The sequence below is a fragment of the Lacerta agilis genome, chromosome 6 (assembly GCF_009819535.1).
Source record: "Lacerta agilis isolate rLacAgi1 chromosome 6, rLacAgi1.pri, whole genome shotgun sequence".
NCBI lineage: Eukaryota > Metazoa > Chordata > Lepidosauria > Squamata > Lacertidae > Lacerta > Lacerta agilis.
The window spans coordinates 55,191,992-55,211,481 of NC_046317.1; the positions used below are offsets into that span (position 1 = coordinate 55,191,992).

A 19,490-nucleotide genomic window follows, 5' to 3' on the forward strand; every position below is an offset into this window, starting at 1 on the left:
ATACTCCAGTTCTGAATTTAGTCCACATGCTATGAATGGGAGATAGCCTCTTAATAAGCAGGTTGGCCTATGGGAGAGCAGGTCTTCTTCCAAGTACCCAGGCCCCCAGTTGTGTATAAAGCTCTGAACAAGTATCAAATCTTTGAAGTGGTTTCAGTGGTATATTGGGAGCCAGTGCAGCTCCTTCAGAATATGTTCGCAGTTAGCCACTTCCTACAGGAGCCTAGCTGCAGTTTCCAGACAAGCTTCTTGGACAGTTATGCATGGGGGTGTCCTATCACTGGGCTTGATACTAGCATCCAAAGCAGATTTGCAGGAGCCTGTGCTCATATGAAGCTCTGGCCAAGGAAAAATTTCACTCTCAAAAGCAGGGAGACTTAACGGACTTCATAAAGCACCTGGCAGTACAGTCTTAAACACATTTACTAGGGAGTAAGGCCTCTTGAGCTCGGCGTGATTTACCTTTGAGTAAACATGCTTAGGAATTAATTGTTAGTCATGTTTTGTTGCCCGTGGATGCACAAGGCCAGATAATCTGTTGCTGTCATGAGCATTGAGTGCTTCGTAAGCCCCGGCTCGTTGATGAAATTGGGCATGGCGGAAGGGATGTGCCATAAGATCTCTTTTGTGGCTAACTTGTTCTGTACCACAGGATTTTCTTCTGAATTGCTCCCTTCAAAGAGCACACTGCTTATTCAAACAGGGCTGGTTGGTAATGTTTGTTCTCTGAATGCTTTGGGGAGGAGGGGGGTGGTGCGGGAAGCAAGCACCAAGGAGACAGAAAAGCTTCCCCCTGCATCTTGCATGTTCCTTCTGCCTCCGGGTTCACTCTGTTCTCCGTGGCACTAGCCAGGGTTTATTGTACTTGGCTGCTGATTCAGAAGCTTCAGTTCCCCAGCGAGCAGCCGAAACACACATGCCTTCCTCTCTTCCTCCCCCCCCCCCCACCTACCACCCATGGTTCTTATGCTCCCACCAGTGCCCAGCCCTTCAATCCTTAACTCAACTCATGACAGGAGGAGGAGAATTTCCCTGTGGAAGGATCACACAGCCGGGCTCGTTACCAACGCTGCTGCTCGTGCCAGAAATGCACCCTTCTGAATCTGACCCCTGCCCTGGGAAAAAGATACTGCTGCTCAACTCTTTAATAGGAGTGTTTGTAAGTACAGCCTTCTTTCTTCTGCATTTTCAGGAGCAGGGGCTCATCCGAGGGCAGATGGTAGCATGCAGGACCAGCCCGATATGTCTTGCTGCCTGGGATGGACAAGATTTCTCTGCCGCCCCAGTTCCTTGAACAGAAGCTGATCAGATTGGCAGTTGAACTGAAGTTTAGTGCTGGCTGCCTCCACCACAACAGAGGGCAGCAGGTCACTTACAGAGTGCAGGGCAAGCTGGGCGGCAAACACAGTTCTCTCTTCCAAGTCTTTACCACCTGAGGCAGATGCCTTACTATGCCTAATGGTGGGGCCTGTCATGGTTGCAGGACATTTGGGGGCACCCTAAGTGGGGTGATGAATCTACTGGTTTCTACTAGACTGCAGGATTCCTTATCATACTACATCTCCTAAAACCAGCCAGCTGGAGAAGAGGGCAGAAGAAGTAGGAGGTGCTGTTGTATGGTCCCTGTCTCTCTGCCTCTTCCATGATAAGCAGAAACATTTTGAGTGGTTGCAGTGCTAAACCTCTGCTGCTGGAAGGTTTCTGGCCTTCCAGATGTTGCTGATCTTCAACTCCCGTCATCTCTGACCCTTGGATATACTGGCTGCGTCTGATGGGAGTCCAGCAACATCTGGAGGACCACAGCTTACCCACCCCTGTTTTAGGTCTGTTTGCTGCAGGATCCTCCCCCGCATTGGAACTTTGCACCCTCTTCCCAAAAAGGAGAAGGCTATCAGTGGCTGGTAGCCATGATGGCTGTGTGGTACCTCCAGCCACTGAATACTGGTTGCTGGGGAACAAAATTGGGGAGAATGTTTTTGAGCTCATGTCTTTCTTGCATTCTTCCTATAAGCATCTGCTTGGTCACTGTGGGAATCGGATGCTGGTCTAGATTGACCTCTTGGCCTTGCTACAGAAGGGTTCTTATTGATAGAATACAGTTGTGATGCTCTGCTTCCCCTTTTGTGGGGGAAGAATATCATAGTGATGAAGGTGGTTGGAAAGTGCAGATTTTCATATTTATTCTGATTGTCAAAACAAAATAAAATAAAAAATTCCTTCCAGTAGCACCTTAGAGACCAACTAAGTTTGTTCTTGGTATGAGCTTTCGTGTGCATGCACACTTCTTCAGACCAACACGGCTACCTACCTGTATTCTGATTGTGTTATTGAATCTTTTGGAATTGCTTTCTCAAGGTTTTTTGTTTGGTTTTTTTGCAAAAGTAGGCTGCTGTTCCCACTGCAGCACATTTCTCCTGCCTACCTTACTAAGTGTGAGGTGGCTTGGCAGCTGCTCTGGTTAAATGAAACAACTTTGTCAATTTTTGCTCAGGAAGTTGCGTCAGCTCAGGTCTTTAGGAGAAAGTTGTGCCCATTCCAGACAGTGTTCTGTTCTAGCACTGCCAGTCTGCAGATCAAGTTGAATTTTAACACACATACATACCGGTGTGCATTTGTAAGGTGACCCTTAGCTTATTTTAGACACTTAGGACTGAAATTTTTGAAACTGTGATGAATTTAGGCCAAGTTTCCTCCACCTCCTTCCGAAAGACCTCAGTGTTCTGAGCAAGCCAATAGAGCTCTTTTTTCTTGTAATTGGCAGTGTCTGGGAAAACATGCCTTGTGCTTACTATTTTGAGCATAGGTTGCTTAGCCCTTTTTCTTCTTCTTCTGCTCTGTTTCTGAGCAAACTGGTTATTACTGAGCTGAATTTTGTTCAACATAGACGTTCCATTACCCAGCTTACAGAGAGTTAGCACTGCCGTTGCAGAATATGGCTCACTGGCCACATTCAGTACATAGAACTGAACACATAGTGTGTTTTCTCCTTCTGTGAAGCTGCTCATTTAAGGTGGCCTCCTACCACCCAAAAGAGATGAAATATACTGCCAAAGAAGAAACCGATCTGCATAAAATTTGGATATGCTAATTGATGTGTACGGATGCCAATTTAAAAATAACCACTGGAATTCACATAGAAATTTACATAGAAAGACTTGTGACTGGGTGACCTGAGTGACTTGCTCAGTCTGCTGTCCAGGTGCTGATTTCAAGGTCCCCAATTCTCCTTTCTTGTGGTTCTTTATATGGAAACAAGACTTGGGGCTGTTCAGCCCTTCAGATAAAGAGCGTCTCTAAACAAAGTTCTCCTTCTCAGTCTGGCCGCCTCTCAGCTCAAGGAAACTGGATTTGTGCTGAAGTTTTTTTTTGCTGTTTAAATTTCTCTCCTACCAATGCATTTGTTTAAGATGGAGTTTGTGTCTGTAGACTTCTGGCTCTGTTGTTTCTGATGACACCAGGCTGTTGAATGCTGCTGTAAATTGATGTTTTAAGAGCAGGCATTGCTGCTGGACTTCAGGTTAATGCTCATCCACATAGTACTTTTGAAGAGGAACAGATGTGTATTTGACTTCGTTCACAGTAACACACTTTGGTCCTCTTTCTGCATGTCTGCTTGAGTGCAAAAAGGGCCAATTCCAGAGTACTGGGCTATTGCATCTTTTAGGTAAAAAAGAAAATATATCAGAATGACATGAACTAATGCAGGGTCATTGCCAACCTTTTGGGCAAGTGTCCCATAAGTTCCAAGTTTAAGACAGCATCACTCTAGCTCATGCTCAGTGGCGGAGGAAGGGGGGTGCGGTAGGTGTGGCACGCCCAGGGTGTCACCACTGAGCGGGTGACAAAATTCTGGGTGCCACTTCACCACAAAGCCTGTGTGCGCCCAAGCCACGTGTCTTTCACTATCCTGGGAGAGACGCAGTGGCTTGGGTGCGCGCAGGCTCCGCGGTGAGTGCCGCCCGGCATTTTGTCAGCTGTAGGGCGGCTGAGTGGGAGGAGGCAGGCAGACTCCGGAGGCCCCGCAGTGCGCCCCGCCACTATGGGTGGGGCACACAAGGCACCTGAGCGGCTTGCTCTGCTGCTGCGCAGATTGCCGTGGCGCCCCTGTGTGCAGATCGCCACAGCGCCCCACCCTTCTCCTATGTGTGGATCGCTATGGTGCCCCATCTGCCCCCGTGGGCAGATCGCCCCACCCCCGCCGCTCCGGGTGCCGGAGCAGCTAGCTACGCCCCTGTTCATGCTGCAGCTTCCAGGAACTGGGGGAGTTTTGGTGTTCTATGTTTTGATGTGCTGAGTTACAGGCAGCAGCAAACCATGAAAAGACATGCTGAGATGTACCCAATTTCTTTTAAAATTATAGTACTTATTTCTAAATTCATATCTAGACATATAAATCAGTACACAGAAATTTTATGCAGAACTGTGCCCTCTTTTATCCTCTTTTTTATTATTACTGATGTGTAAGTAGCCCACCCTATTTCCACCACACCAGCTTTAAATCCTGCTTTTCCTCTTACATCTCCAAAGGAGCCCACTGGCTTTCTGTGGAAGAAAACTTTGATTTTGATTGAACAACTGCAAAGCTTTCCCTCCATACAGGGATTTTAGTTCATTTTATTTGGCTAATCCTTATGTCAAATCTATTGCGCAGACATTTCAGGTTTACTAACGTTTATTAAACACTTTGCCCTTAAGCGTTTCTGGCATCCCAGTTATCCTTTTGTTGCTGAAAACAATAAAACAGATTGATTTGCTGTAGGAGGTTTGACATGACTTTGCATTTGCAAATGAAACATTCCACACAGGTAGGTTTAGGACATAAAGACTGAAGGCTTATGATATGGTCCAGATGCAGGAAATGATGAGGTTCCATCCTGTTGGAAACTAGTGTTGATGGTAGCATGTAAAGTTCATTTTTACTCCTGTCTAATCCGATGCAGGCAACTCCCCATTTACATGGGGGTTGCATTCCGAGGCACGGTGCATTGAAGTGTGAAATCACGTATATTGGGAACACCATTGAAAAAGCCTGCAAGCACCACAGCTACTCCCTTCAAACCTCCTTGCTCAAACTTTGTGCTAGGTCTCCTGGGATTGCTCTTGCAAAGCCTTGCTAGATGCTGTTTTCAGGCCATTTTGCCATTTCCAAGCTCTTTTAGGACCGTTTTTGCTCCTATTTGTGCCACTTCCGAATTTGTGGGAATGCGTGTGGTCACAGTGGCATGTGCCTTGAACGCCCGCAAATGGGGAGTTGCCTGTATATTGTCTGAATCTGCTAACATGTTTGCTGTTGGACAAGTTTGCCTCATTCACCATTCAAACTGGGATATTTTGCTTGCTGTTGTAATGCTACTCTGAGCATGGGTGCATCCAAATAGGGACTTCCTTAACGTCGTATTTCCCCTGGACAGGGAAAATCTGGTTGAAATTGCCTTTGACATGATAGCTTCTAAGTGCCCTCTTTGATCATATGGGGCTCAGGAGGGTGTGGGTTACGTGAGGTTGGTGAGCTGTGCAAGCAGTAGCAGCATACACTAGTACAAAAACATTTGTTATTGTCTGAAAATAGAAAATCTGAAGCATTACCCAGTTTGTGGCTGATCCCTGAAACTTTAAAAGAGCTTTATCCTGAAAATCCCATTACCCTGCTGTGGTTTTAGTACTATTCCCTTTAGTCTGATTATGTAACAAATGTTTCCATTTCCACATCCAATGTGCATTCCTGTGTTCAAAATGAACCCAGTATTCATCACCTTTAGGCAGCCAAGGCTTTCCTGGGTTTTTAATTTTGTCCAAAGAGCCTGGGAGAGGAAGTTCCTGTAGCTTTATAAGGCATGAGACACCCGCTACACACCCGCACATGCTTCCTCCTCTGGAAAATCAGGCTCCACCAGAGCTCCCATCAGAGTCGAGAGAGCCTGGCTCACTCAAGCCAGTTGGGTTCCTGAACTCTGCTTTTTAAGTGGGAAAGAAAAGGTTCCCTTGGACTGTACAGATTGACTTTGCCCAGGGGCGTTTACACAGGCAGCCTAGAGTGCTGAGAGTGCCTTAACCTCCTTCTGACGTTAATGGGAGCTGAAGGCGCTTAGCACCTTGTAGGATCAACCCAGTTGAAAAAGCTGCCTCAGCGTTCCTCTAACCTCTGCACTTAAGGCTGGCTGAAGCTCTCCTCCTCCTCCAAAGTAAAGCACTCTGCAGCTTTCCACCTTGTGGTGTTTAATGGCAGTGGCAGCCATTCCCCCCCACCACACAAAAACATTATGGGCAACCCACCAACCCTTCTCCCAAACATCTATACGTTCCACACAACTATATACATGCTCCCCTTACATGCACAATTTCACGTCACTCTTTTCACCTTAGGATTTCATATTGCTTCTTTGTTTTTCTTCCTTTCCACTTCTTTCCCCCTCTGAACTATCTCCTTCTAAACCCCATTTCTCTCTTATTCCTTGTTTCCCCTTCTTCATCCCATTTCTTGCTCCGTTTGTTTTCTGCAGCCTCTGTTCCACCTTTTCCCTCTTAGACTGCAATTGTTTCATCTATGCTCAGTCCCCACCCATAGATTACAAGCTTGATTCAAGTGGTCTGTGAAGTGTCCATGGATTTACAGTTGAAGATGGGAGAAGGCACATCCACTGTATTAAATATTTATATTGATTTTTAATTGTATTTAATTGCTTTTATTTCTCATATGTTGGTAATTGTATTACAGACTAAATTCTGTGGAATTCACCTGTAATACAATCAAATGCAATATATAAGAAATAAAGGAACTACTAAAAAATACAATTAAAAATCATGTCACGTCTAATGGAGCATTACAGTTTCAACAAGGGGAAGAAAAATCATTCAGCCAAGACCTGCAGCAACTTTTCAAATGGTCTGGGGTGGGAGAAGTTTTGGGAAATACTGCTCTAGTGCATGAAAGCATATTCCATAATGAAAATTTGTTGATTCATAAGGTGCCACGAGACACTCTGGGTTGTGTCCATTGCTAGTGCTACTTAGAGTATATCCATGAAATTAACCAACCTAAGTTGGTTGTGTTCACTTGGTTCAGTGCATCTTCTTTGAGTAGAATCAATGTTGGGTGCAACCCTTTATTTTTTCTGCAACAGACTGACATGGATGCCCCTCTGAAAATTGCCTCTGTTTCAGTCAGTCACTCAAGTTGGCTTGGTTTTCCTCAGGCACTATGACCTCACTGATACTGTCAGCAAGATTGCTTGCCTCGTCTTGTCACGCTGCCTGCCTTTTGAGTGCAACCCTTCTCTCAGAGATGGCTTGCTCCAGGATCACACAAGGCTCCTGCTGAGATTTCAGACATTCTGTGCCCCTTCAATATCATTATCCAGTCAGGCTGAGGAAATTGCTTCTTTTGTGTGCATTAATTGAGGAAGCATATAACCTCCCTGTGGGACTTTTGTCTACATAGTAGGCAAGGGAAATGTATTTTTGGCTGTTTCCAAGGTCTTGTCACTAATTTGTGTATTGATATTCAAAGCACTTGGTCAGCCATGCTCTTCCTTCATTCAAACAATTACTTTCTCCCCCTTTCCTATGTTGACAGTATTCTTTTTCTTTTGAGGTAACTTTTATACTCCGTAATACAATATAAAAAGCACACTGTGCTGGTTGCTATGCTAACCGAGAATTTGGTGCTCTCTTAATAGGTATGCTGTGGTCACTATGACATGCAGTTCTGTGAGTCATTTTGGGGATTGGGTTAAAAAAATGAAATAGAAGTCCATCACAAAAGGCTAGCAGTTTCTTAACTTTTCTGTCAGGTAATTCCCCCATCAAAGATCTTCCCCGGTCTCTAGCTGCTTTTATCTCTGCTCTGGAAAAAAAGATAATTTCCTATCTTTTGCACAGTGGGAGTAAAAGCAGTGGGGATTTGGGGCAGGAAAATAGCCTCAGTGGGAAAGGATTTGGAAAAATTTTCCCCTGCCCATTTAAACAGCAGTTTCATTGCTTGCATTTTGTAAAACAAAAGTGTAACATGTAGTTCCACCCTACATTGATGTTTGTGGGGCGTTTAACATATTTTGCAGGGCAAAACTGACGCTCCATTTTGTATCTTATGTTTTGACACCCTTGGGCAAATAACATTCAAGAAACCTCTTTCAACTATTGTGGCTTCCCGCAAAGAGTCCATAGCTTGTTGGAGGTGCTGAAAGTTGTTAGGACACACCCCAGCTCACAGAGCTAAAGTTCTCACCACTCTTAAGTAGCTACCGTTTCCAGGATTCTGTTAAATGTATGGCGTGGGTGTGCCCTTGGAGAAGGTGGCATATGATAAACCTCCTGTTCTGCCACTCACCTTCTTTGGTGCTTCATGAAAGGGGAGAATAGGTGTGTAGTTGGGGCATTAGACCCCTGCCAGTCTTGAAGGTTTGCTATTTTATGGAGCAGCTCTGCATACTTGTAGCTTCCAGACTTTGTAGCTTCCAGGTTAGGCAGAGAGGTAGTGTCTGACCCAAGGTCACCCAGATCCTAGTCTGTCATTTTGACCACTACCCCACACTGAACCCCATCAACAGAAACCCTACGCAAGGATTTGTACTTCCACAACATGGTCTCCCTCCTGCTCCCCCTGCATGCCTCCAAAATTGGCCTTGAGGGAGCGTTGCGAGGGGAGCAAAGAATTGTTCCATCTGATAAGCTGTTATGCTTGCACTTACAGAATGTTTTAATAGCATAGTGCTGAATTCCACCATATACTGTATATACACACATGGTGATATTCAGTGCTGGTCCTACTCAGAGTAGACCGACTGAAGTTAATGGCCATGACTAACATAGCGTTATTAATTTTAATTGGACTTGATGAATACAACATATATATATATATATATATATATATATATATATATATATATATATGAGATAGCGTGGGGACGCGGGTGGTGCTGTGGGTTAAACCACAGAGCCTAGGACTTGCTGATCAGAAGGTCGGTGGTTCGAATCCCCGTGATGGAGTAAGCTCCCGTTGCTCAGTCCCAGCTCCTGCCAACCTAGCAGTTCGAAAGCATGTCAAAAGTGCAAGTAGATAAATAGGCACCACTCTGGCGGGAAGGTAATCGGAGTTTCCATGCGCTGCTCTGGTTCACCAGAAGCAGCTTAGTCATGCTGGCCACATGACCCGGAAGCTGTACGCCGGCTCCCTCGGCCACTAAAGTGAGATGAGCGCCACAATCCCAGAGTCGGACATGACTGGACCTAATGGTCAAGGGTCCCTTTACCTTTATGAGATAGCAGCTAGTTGGTCAATTAAAAATTCAGCATAAAACAGGACAAATAAAGCAGGTTTCCCCTAGTGCCATAAAGAAAATATAGTGCAAGGCGAGTCTCTCTAAAAAGGGCGTTCCTTTAATGAAGCACAGCAACTGGAAGACTGTCTCTGGTCACCACCTGCCTTACTTTATATGGCAAAGGGATATGGAGCAGGGTCTCTGAGGTTGGTCTTAATGACTTGGCAGATTCAAGGTAGAGAAACAGTCCTTTTGGTACCCTGGTCCTATGACATTGAGGGGTTTGTAGGTTAAAATTAACACTTAGCATTTTGCTCAGAAATGACCTAATAACCAATGTACAGTAGTACCTCGGATTACGTGCCTGATCCATTCCGGGGTGCTGTTCGCACCCTGAAAAGTCTGTAACCCAAGCAGCGATTTCGTGCATGCATGGAAGTGCAATATGTGTGACCTGCGCAGACTGCGTGGAGCGCTTTTGCGTGTGCAGTAAACAGTTCCGGGTTTGCTGCATTCGCAACCTGCGCCGTTCGCAACCCGCAGCAAACGCAACATGAGGTACGACTGTAGTTGTGCCAGAACTAATGTTTAGATGCTTTGTATGACTCACCCCAGAGAACAATTGTGCTGCTGCAGGTACAGTGAGTTGCAGTAGCCTGAATGAGATGTTATCAGTGCACGGATAACTCTTCAAAAGAGTGTACCTGGTTTTGTTTTGACCCAGACTGGTCACTGTCACGCATGCTACAACTGGGTTAAAGTCAGTTGGACAGGACGAGGGAAGAGGAGGGGTACAGTACAGGCAATAACCATTTTGCACGCGTTCAAAGCACACGCACACATCACAGTGAACCCAGAAGAGGCAAGAAAATAGGTTGGGTTGAGAGTGGAATGGGGTGTGGCAGGATACGCTCCACCGTCACACACAATGAACCTGAATGCAACCCCCACGGAAATCGGGGGTTGCCTGCATTTCTAATTCCTAAAGCCTAGTTTCACCAGTAATTCTGAACCTGATCGTGGCACAGGCCTGGGATTAGAAACATGTTTCTTATGTTCCAGGAATGTTGTGTAAGCAGTTGTGCCGCAGAGGGACAGGTTCATTTTCGATAATCAGGAGTTTTGATTGTCACATTGCCACACTTCCTTCTATTGTATCTGCACAGTTGGTGTTGGCTATTTGGGAATCTGATATAATTTATCGAGTAGACCTTTGGGGACAGCAAATGCTTTCCCCTACCTCTATCTCCTTGAATCATACTTACCTATGTCCTGTTTTCAGCTTCTTCTATAAAGGAGTTTAGCATAAAATCAGGAAGAGGCTGCCAACACAGGTTCCTTAAAACAAAAACAAAAAAACCTATCTTGGCCTTGGAATTTGAAATTACCTCTTGTGCAAGTCTGATTCACAAGACAGCCTGCCAGCGTTGCTGTGACTTTTGAAGGCCAAAACAGACATGATGCAGGAGAGCCATGATTAGATCTCTTTTGTTCCCCATTTTAAAAGATGCTGCAAATTCTGATACTGATTGGAACAGCGACATTAGGGAAGGAGATGATTAACTGTTTTCCATCTCTCTCCCCCCCCCCCCATCAAAAATAACCACTCATGAAGCTGCTAGTAGTTCTAAAGTGGAAAAGGGGAAGGTACCTACATCGTGTCTCTTTTTCTTCCCACTGTAGCTCTAATACCAGCTTTGAGGATGGGGAGGAGCATTTAAATAGGGGAAATGACACATTGGGAACGAGTTAAAAGAGCCTTTCCCACAGTACCGATCCAAGACCCATCTCCACAAATGTTGGGATATCCAATCTCCTGTTTTGATGTCCCTACCTTAGCTGATGATAGATAAATAGTTTGTTGAGTCTAAATGAGTTGAATGGAAGTTGTACTCGGTCTTAATTTTGGGGTGAGGCTGGATAAGTTTACAATGGGTGGGGAGCCTGTGATATTTCATACACTGTTGGACTTCCAACGCCCATCAGGCTCAGTCAGCGTGGCCAACATTCAGTGAAGACGGGAGTTGGAATCCAGCAGCATCTAAAGGGTTGCAGGTTCCCTACTTTATATCAACAGCTGACCATTCCGACAGTTAACCCTAAAGAAAGCTCCTGTTGGTAAATTTTCTACAGACATACTTACTACCATGTCCAAGAACTATTTTTCTAGAATACATCCAAAAGTGGTGCCTTGGGTTTGTTCCTCCTCTGTTGTTTCCTAGTAGCGGTTTCTCCATCTCCACATGGGTTACGTCCTGCCTTACTTTAAAAAAAGGAGGAACTGAGTGACGTAGTCTTTGCAATAATTGCACACTTCATGGAAACAGAAGTTGAGCAACTTCTCTAATAAACTGACTTGGTTTCCTCTTTCAGTTTCATCAGGCTTGCTTTTATCTTGACCGTACACAAAATAGTTCTTTTTTATTTTTAATCTATATCTTGAAGGTTTCAATTCAATTCCTGTAAGTCCATAAGAGAGAAGGAGAAACTCCTAACTGTGTTCTGGGTCCTGGAAAGCCCCCAGAGCAGCACAGGAGCTAAGAATAGGCCACCGGTCAGTGTTTGTAAAGTCTGCAGTTCCTTGTTGTTTTTCCAAAAAAAAAAAAAAAAGTGCTGATCTTATAAGGTTGAGGCAAGTTTGTGGCTGCTCTGAATGATGTTGTGTGTGGGTTGTGTTTTCCCCGCCTGCTTGCCTCTGTCACCCAGCAAAACAGATCAGTAGGATGTCTGAAGCAGAAAGATAACAGTAGCCTGGGCAAGACTCCGGTAGCTTTTGGATAGCTTTGTCAGTGCTTCCCTCATGTTTTTTCCTTTGCCAAGGATCTTCTTTTGCTCAGCAGTGAAGCTTAGACTACTATGAGAAAGAAGAGAGTGCTGGAACCGGATGAACACTGGAAGGTATGGTACAGTGGTTGGTGCAAATCGGCGTTTCTTGGGGCACAGCTGTCTGAGAATCAACAGGATTTTAGCTCTGAGCTGGAACTTCAACACTTGAAGAGATAGTTTAAGAGCTATTTCACTCCTGCATGAAAGTGGGATTAATACAGTGAGATAGGAAGGCTAACGCTAACCTCGTGATGAATACACAATAAAATCAGTGGATAATGTATATACTAGGTCATTGGTTTAGAAGTAAGGAAACAGGGTTGTGGCTGGTGCCAGTACCAAGCAAAATTGGGCAGCCGCCCAGGTGCATGGATGTTAAATGGGCCCCTTAAGCTGAGTCCAAGACCTGGCACAGTCCTTAATTAACCACCTCCTTGCTTTCCCAGCACCAATAGAGCAGTGGGGATCTGCAGTGGTCCAGATACTGTGACCTTGGACAGGTATTTTAAGATAGTGCCTCCCATTTTATGGAAAACTAACACAACATCATTCTAATACTGATATTCCAAGTAGGAATGCTAAAAATTGGGGTTCTGTTTTTCCACTTAAAGCAACTTGTCTGAAAATGGTTATTGTGGGTGTTACCTAACAACTTTCACTTTTAGTTCTGGTGAAATTACACGTTTCTTTCAAAGAATATTTTGACTGGAAGCAAGGAAAGGGAGACTTGTTGTAGTCTGTAGAAGTATATTAGGCAGTGCCTATCCATTCATAGTTGTTGTTTAATCTTCTCTGTGTGTGCTTGTATATATAATTTATTTAAGAAAAGCAAATATGTATGTATAATATAATCTCATTTATTTAAGGAAAACAGTCAAACTCCTTCATGGCAAACATCAGTAATCTCCATTCAGCCCCACGCCTGTCAAGGCTTGTTTTGATTTGGATATGAATTTCAGTTGCCACATCTCTTGAAGGCAAAATGGATGAAGTCCTTTTGTTACTATGCTGAAAAATTATGAGAATTGAAAAGGCACTGAATTGTACTACTTCACTTTACAACTCAGGAAGATTTTTACAGGCAGGTATAATATCTGCCATTAAGCTGCAGTTATCACATGTCTGATAGGGTTAAGCTGTGCTGGTCCTCAAGCTGCGTAGAAAACTTTGTAAGGAGAAAAACTAGAGAAGCCTTTGCTCTTTGTTTTATGGGAGTTGTAGTCCAAAGCACCTGGTGTGATTTTGATCTCCCGTCCAACCATTCATTTTGAGTGCCTAAACAAAATTTACACGATGAAGTGGACTCTAGTTCATGAAACCTTATGCCGTAATAACTTTGTTTGTCTTTAAGGTGTCATGTTGTGTTTGCTGCAGCCATGACACCATGATAATGGGAACAGATGATGGTAATAATAATAATAATAATAATAATAATAATAATAATAATAATAATAATAATAATATTTTTATTATTTATACCCCACCCATCTGGCTGGGTTTCCCCAGCCACTCTGGGTGGCTTACAGAATATATAAAGGTAAAGAGACCCCTGACCGTTAGGTCCAGTCGCGGACGACTCGGGGGTTGCGGCGCTCATCTCGCTTTACTGGCCGAGGAAGCTGGCATTTGTCCGCAGACAGCTTCCGGGTCATGTGGCCAGCATGACTAAGCCGCTTCTGGCGAACTAGAGCAGTGCACGGAAACGCTGTTTACCTTCCCGCCAGAGCGGTACCTATTTGTCTATTTGCACTGCATGCTTTTGAACTGCTAGATTGGCAGGAGCAGGGACCGAGCAACGGGAGCTCACCCCGTTGCGGGGATTCGAACCGCCTACCTTCTGATCGGCAAGCCCTAGGCTCGGTGGTTTAACCACCTATATATATATATGAATGAATATATAAAACCCTAGGCTCTGTGGTATAGCCACCCGCGCCCTCTATAGAATATATATATATATATATATATATATATATATATATATATATATATATATATATATATATAAAGAATATATAAAACATAATAAAACATCAAGCATTAAAAACCTTCCGATACAGAGCTGCCTTCAGATGTCTTCTAAAAGTTGTATACCAGGTAGTTCTTTATCTCCTTGACATCTGAAGGGAGGGTGTTCCACAAGGTGGGTGCCACTACCAAGAAGGCCCTCTGCCTGGTTCCCTGTAATTTCCCTTCTTGCAGTGAGGGAACCAGCAGAAGACCCTTGGAGGAGGACCTCAGTGTCCGGGCTGAGTGATAGGGGTGGAGATGTTCCTTCAGGTATACTGGACTGTATATATCTCTGATCAGGCAAACCAGACATTGCATTTGTTCTTAGGAACAAATCTGGGATGGTTGGGACTGCTGTTGCAGACAAAACATTTATGAGTTAAGACTCGACTTCTTATATGTTGAAAGCCTTTCTGTTACTGTTGTCTAGTGACAATGGTTCATGGGCACCAGAGGCTCTTCCATGAAAGCAGTATGAAAATTAGCTATGCAGAGTCTGCAGAATACATTTAACTTTTGCCATCTCCAAACTGCAAGCCCCATGCCACTGATGCACCACTTCAATCTGCACAATATTTTGCATAGAAAACTCAAGTGAGTGGCAAGTATTTGGTAGTGTCCTTTGTTACAAATGGGAGACATATATGCTTTAGGGGCTTTATTCTGGCAGTTGGGCAGAGTTCCTGGATTCTGAAGCAGATTCCTAAGAACATCACACCAATGTTAAGCAGGCTTTACAAAACCCATTAACTACAGCCCATATGTAATTATCAGCTTTCTGTCATTCTAGTCTCAGGAGACGGCCTGCAGAGTTACATTTCTGCTGAGCAAAACCAGGAGACCAGGGAGCATTATTAACCAAACCCTGAAGAATATCCTGAGCTGCTCTCTGGTCCTTTCACCTCTACTTATGACATGGTACAAAGTTTGGCTCTTGCCTTTGCTTTCTCATTTCCCTTACTCAAGCGGTATGATCAGGCTGATTCTCAAAGGGCCGTGAGTCAGGATTCCTGAGTTCTGTTTGGTTCTGATGCCCTGAGGAGGAAAAATAAGTCAAGGGCACAATTCACAAATTTATCAACGCAACATCAGTGGAAATATACCATGAAAGCCCTTAAGGCAGGGTGGACAACCTGCATACAGAAGGGTACATGTAGACCTTACCTAATTTCATGCTGGGGAAATGGGGTGGCAGAAGGAGAGGAAGAAAGGGGGTTGCCATGCTCAGAGTTGGCTCAGGCCCTACCCACCACTAGCATGCGTCTCCTGACAGATTACTCCCAAGGGAATGAGACTACAGACTGAAAAAATGTTCCCTGCTTCCCATTAAGGCTTCCAGATTTTGTGTACAAAAGATAACAAACATTCCACAGTAAGACCACTGTTCCATTCCTTCCATCAATAGGAACCACAGAGGGTGGAAGTCTCGAAACTGAAATTAAAAAAATGGGTTGTTGTTTTTACCTGAATCTTCAGTAATTCAGATGGTATTTGAACTAGTTTTACTCTTTTTAAAAAAGCCATATGGCTCTGTTGTCTTGCTGTAATACGAAAATATTCTATATTCCATATTTCCAAATGCATGAAAAAGGGGAATACAGCAGAATTCAGGATATGCCCTTCCGTCAGATAACTTCAAAATGGCATCTGTATTGAGAGTTTGGTAGCAGGCATATTTAAATCCCATTTTACCAATGAATTGGTAATTGAAAGCCAGATGATCAGTTAAAACTCTGTGATACAGCGACCGTCACCTGAGTTCTCATATCCTTTTCTTCTAGCAGTTTTTGGTAGTTCACCACCATTTCTCTCTCTCATGCCATCATGTGTTGTCTCAGGGAATGGCATTATTTAACAGAGCTTTTTAACTCAAGTCTCTTTCTGTGCTCTTTCTCCTCTCCCACAGTTGGATAAAGGGGATGTGAGCCAAATCAGCCTGCCTTCCAATACAAGCCACGGTGATGCTGATGGCAACTTCTGCCTTGACGTTCCAGATGGCAACCCAGACCCGCAGAGGACAAAGGCTGCCATTGACCACCTGCACCAGAAGATCCTCAAGATCACCGAGCAGATCAGGGTTGAGCAAGAGGCACGAGATGACAATGTGGCTGAGTACCTGAAGCTAGCTAACAACGCCGACAAGCAGCAGGCCTCTCGTATCAAACAGGTCTTCGAGAAGAAGAACCAGAAGTCTGCCCAGACCATTGCGCAGTTGCACAAGAAGCTTGAACATTATCACAAAAAGCTAAAGGAGATTGAACAAAATGGGCCCTCTCGACAGCCCAAAGACGTCTTCCGGGACATGCACCAGGGCCTCAAGGACGTAGGGGCCAATGTCCGCTCCAGCATCAGTGGCTTTGGAGGCGGAGTGGTGGAGGGTGTCAAAGGTGGACTGTCAGGCCTTTCTCAAGCCACCCACACAGCTGTGGTCTCCAAACCCCGAGAGTTTGCAAGCTTGATCCGCAACAAATTTGGCAGTGCGGACAACATTGCCCACTTGAAGGACACGCTAGAAGATGGGCACCCTGAGGAGGCCTCACGGACTCTGAGTGGCAGCGCCACTCTGGTTTCTAGTCCCAAATATGGCAGTGACGATGAGTGCTCCAGTGCCTCTTCTGGCTCAGCAGCAGGTAGCAACTCGGGGGCGGGTGCTGGTGGCTTGGGCAGCCCCAAGTCTAACACCTTAGACAGTCACCACTATAATTTTGAGACCATCATAGAAGAACTGAGGGAGATTAAGGACATTCAGTCCCACCTTGAGGACTCCATGGAAGACCTCAAGGCCCAGCTGCAGCGAGACTATACGTATATGACTCAGTGCTTACAGGAAGAACGTTATAGGTAAGACTTGTGGGGTGTGCTCCTGTTAATTCCCAGTGGGAAACTGTCACACTTAACCACCATATTTAATTGTTGTTGACTTGTGGAACTGGGCATGCTGGCCAGTCTTTATGTGGTGGCTCTTGAAGGGTCATGCTGTGGGGTACAATAGATGAATTATGCTTTATTGTTCCTATGTGAAGAAACAAATGGACAGTGAATTTCCCTTTAGAAGAGGCTGTGGCAGTGAAGGGGAGATGAGATGCTACAAAGCACATGGCAGTGAGGGAGGAATTCAGCCTATGACCTCAATCCAGTCAGTTGTTTGCAGCCACATAGGATTCTGGGATATCAGAACCAGTCATGCAGCATGGACATTTGCTTTCCATTTCCTAATTTCTCCCAGTCACTGCTATTCATTTCTCCTGCGAAGTTCTGTTTGTTTTGGCCACAGTCCTGTGCACAATTACCTGGAAGTAAGCTCCACTGAGAACAATACGTATTTCTTTATTTTTAAAAATAGCTATCCACTTTTCTTTATAAATCCAAAGTGGCAACTTACAGGATACCACAAACCAAACAACAACCTAGCACCAGAAACCATATAGAAACAACAATAGATAACACCTAACAAAATTATATGCATTTGATAACACTTATTATCCTTCAAGAAAGTAATTTTGCTTGTTATCCTTGCATGTTTACGTAGAGAGCGCCAAACAGAAATTTGTCTCCTTTTTTCTAAGCCAATAATAATTTTGCGGTGGAAGGTGAAGGCTTTTGGATTTATGTTCTTTAGTTGAATTTAGGCTCCCATTTAGTTGCAAACCAATATGCCATAATTGCTATAGCAACCATGAGTATGCATGCTTGTTCAGGAAATGTAAGAATTTCAAATGGGGAGGGGGAGTTGAATTTTAAATAAGTGATTCAAATAAGTCCTTTTTCCTGGTGATTTAAATCCTGCCTAGCTGTCACTAGCTTTGAAGATGTCTGCTGGAATTTCCTGTACTGTAAGTTCTCCTCAAGAAGAAAGACACTGCACTATTAACTGCTTCTATTTATAAGACACAAGAGGAAATGCATTCCTGGTTGAATGCTCAGTGCCAGCTTCTTGCTTCTCTCCCACCGGTGGAAAGATAAGGACCCGTGCCCCAAGGATTCTTTTGCCCATGGGCTTCATTAAAATTGTAGGCAGTGAGGAAAGAATTATGTTTCCATTTTTTTGTGAGAGGAGGGTCATGGGCTCAGTCCTGGGATGACACTTGCGTGCAATTGCTATGCTTATGGTTCTCACAGATGTGGGGAGCAGAAGTCTCTTGCAGGCTTCTTATGGTCCCAACCAGCTCTCATGTCTAGGGCTGGTTAGGGTGGGGGTGGAGAAACTGTGGTCCTCCCAGATGTTGCTGGACTCCAGCTCCCATTAGTTCCAGCCACCTTAGCCAATGGCCAGGGATGATGAGAAAGGTACTCGAGCAACATCTATGGAACGACTCATTCTGCATCCCTGGTCTAGGGGTATGGCTCTTCCTCAGTGTCAGAGGTCTTTGGTTCAAAGCCCAGACAACTGTGCTGGGGGTATGGAAAGGAGAAGGAGGCTGCTTGGACTTTTGGGGAGATGATGTAGGTCAGTGAGTGAGCACTTGCCTTGCAGGCAGAAGGTCCCAGGCTCAATCTCTGGTATCTCTACTAAGTAGCAGAGCTGAGAAAGACCTTGAGTCCTTGGTGAGCTGTTGCCAGCCAGAGTAGACAATTCTGGGGTAAATGGACTTTGTATAAGGCATCTTCCCACACAGTCCAGTCACCGTAGAATAAATAGCACACAGTCTCTGTGAGTGTTTTCTCAGTGAAGCATCTCCCAATTTTCTGAGAAGTGTCTCATAGGGCCAGTTTCCTATTAGGATCAGCCAAGGCTGCATGCACTCATCCCAGATGGCCATAACAAATCTGCAGGCAGGTTGCTGTATGCATCAGTTTTTCACATTGGTCCAATCCTACAACTGAAGATTGTAGTTACCTTTTGCCCCACTATTTCCAGGCAGATGACCACACTTTAACACTACATGTCCAATGATTTTTTTCTTTTTTTGCCCTGAGCTTTTCCCATGAAAACTTGCTCTTTAAAGCCAAATTGGAGCAAACAGCAATTCAGGTTTTCCGCAGGTTGGTGTTTACTCCAACTGAGCTTTAAAGAGCAGGTTTTCACATGGAAAGCTCTGGAGCAAAAAAGAAAAGGAAAGAAAAAAGGTGCTCAGACACAAAGCTTTAGATTGCGGACCATGCCTGGAAAGAGTGGAGGAAAGGTAAGTGTGAACAAGCCTTCAGTGTGAATACAGTTCTTTTTGTGCAACCAGCTGTACATACAGTGAATGTGCCCAGGGAAAGCAAGACAAAATAAAAAATAAAATAAAAATCCTTCCAGTAGCACCTTAGAGCACCTAAGTTTGTTCTTGGTATGAGCTTTCATGTGCATGCACACTTCTTCAGATACCACAAAAGCTCATACCAAGGACAAACTTAGTTGGTCTCTAAGGTGCTACTGGAAGGATTTTTTTTTTTTGTTTGTTTTGTTTTGACTAT

At 44.5% G+C, this 19,490-nt stretch overlaps 1 protein-coding gene across 12 annotated transcripts in view; it reads left to right on the top strand.

The window, feature by feature from the left end:
- The window catches only part of TMCC2 (transmembrane and coiled-coil domain family 2), a 93,294-nt gene that overhangs the window by 63,595 nt on the left and 10,209 nt on the right, over positions 1-19,490 (top strand). For 5 of the 12 annotated variants that reach the window (XM_033152802.1, XM_033152803.1, XM_033152804.1 and 2 more), the window contains one exon: positions 15,997-16,931. In XM_033152802.1, the coding sequence (XP_033008693.1) occupies positions 15,997-16,931 (935 nt within the window). Of the gene's footprint in view, positions 1-1,012; positions 1,160-11,903; positions 12,156-13,061; positions 13,165-14,985; positions 15,009-15,995; positions 16,932-19,490 lie in introns of those variants that run through there. The other 7 variants (XM_033152805.1, XM_033152806.1, XM_033152807.1 and 4 more) reach the window with 7 other exon arrangements.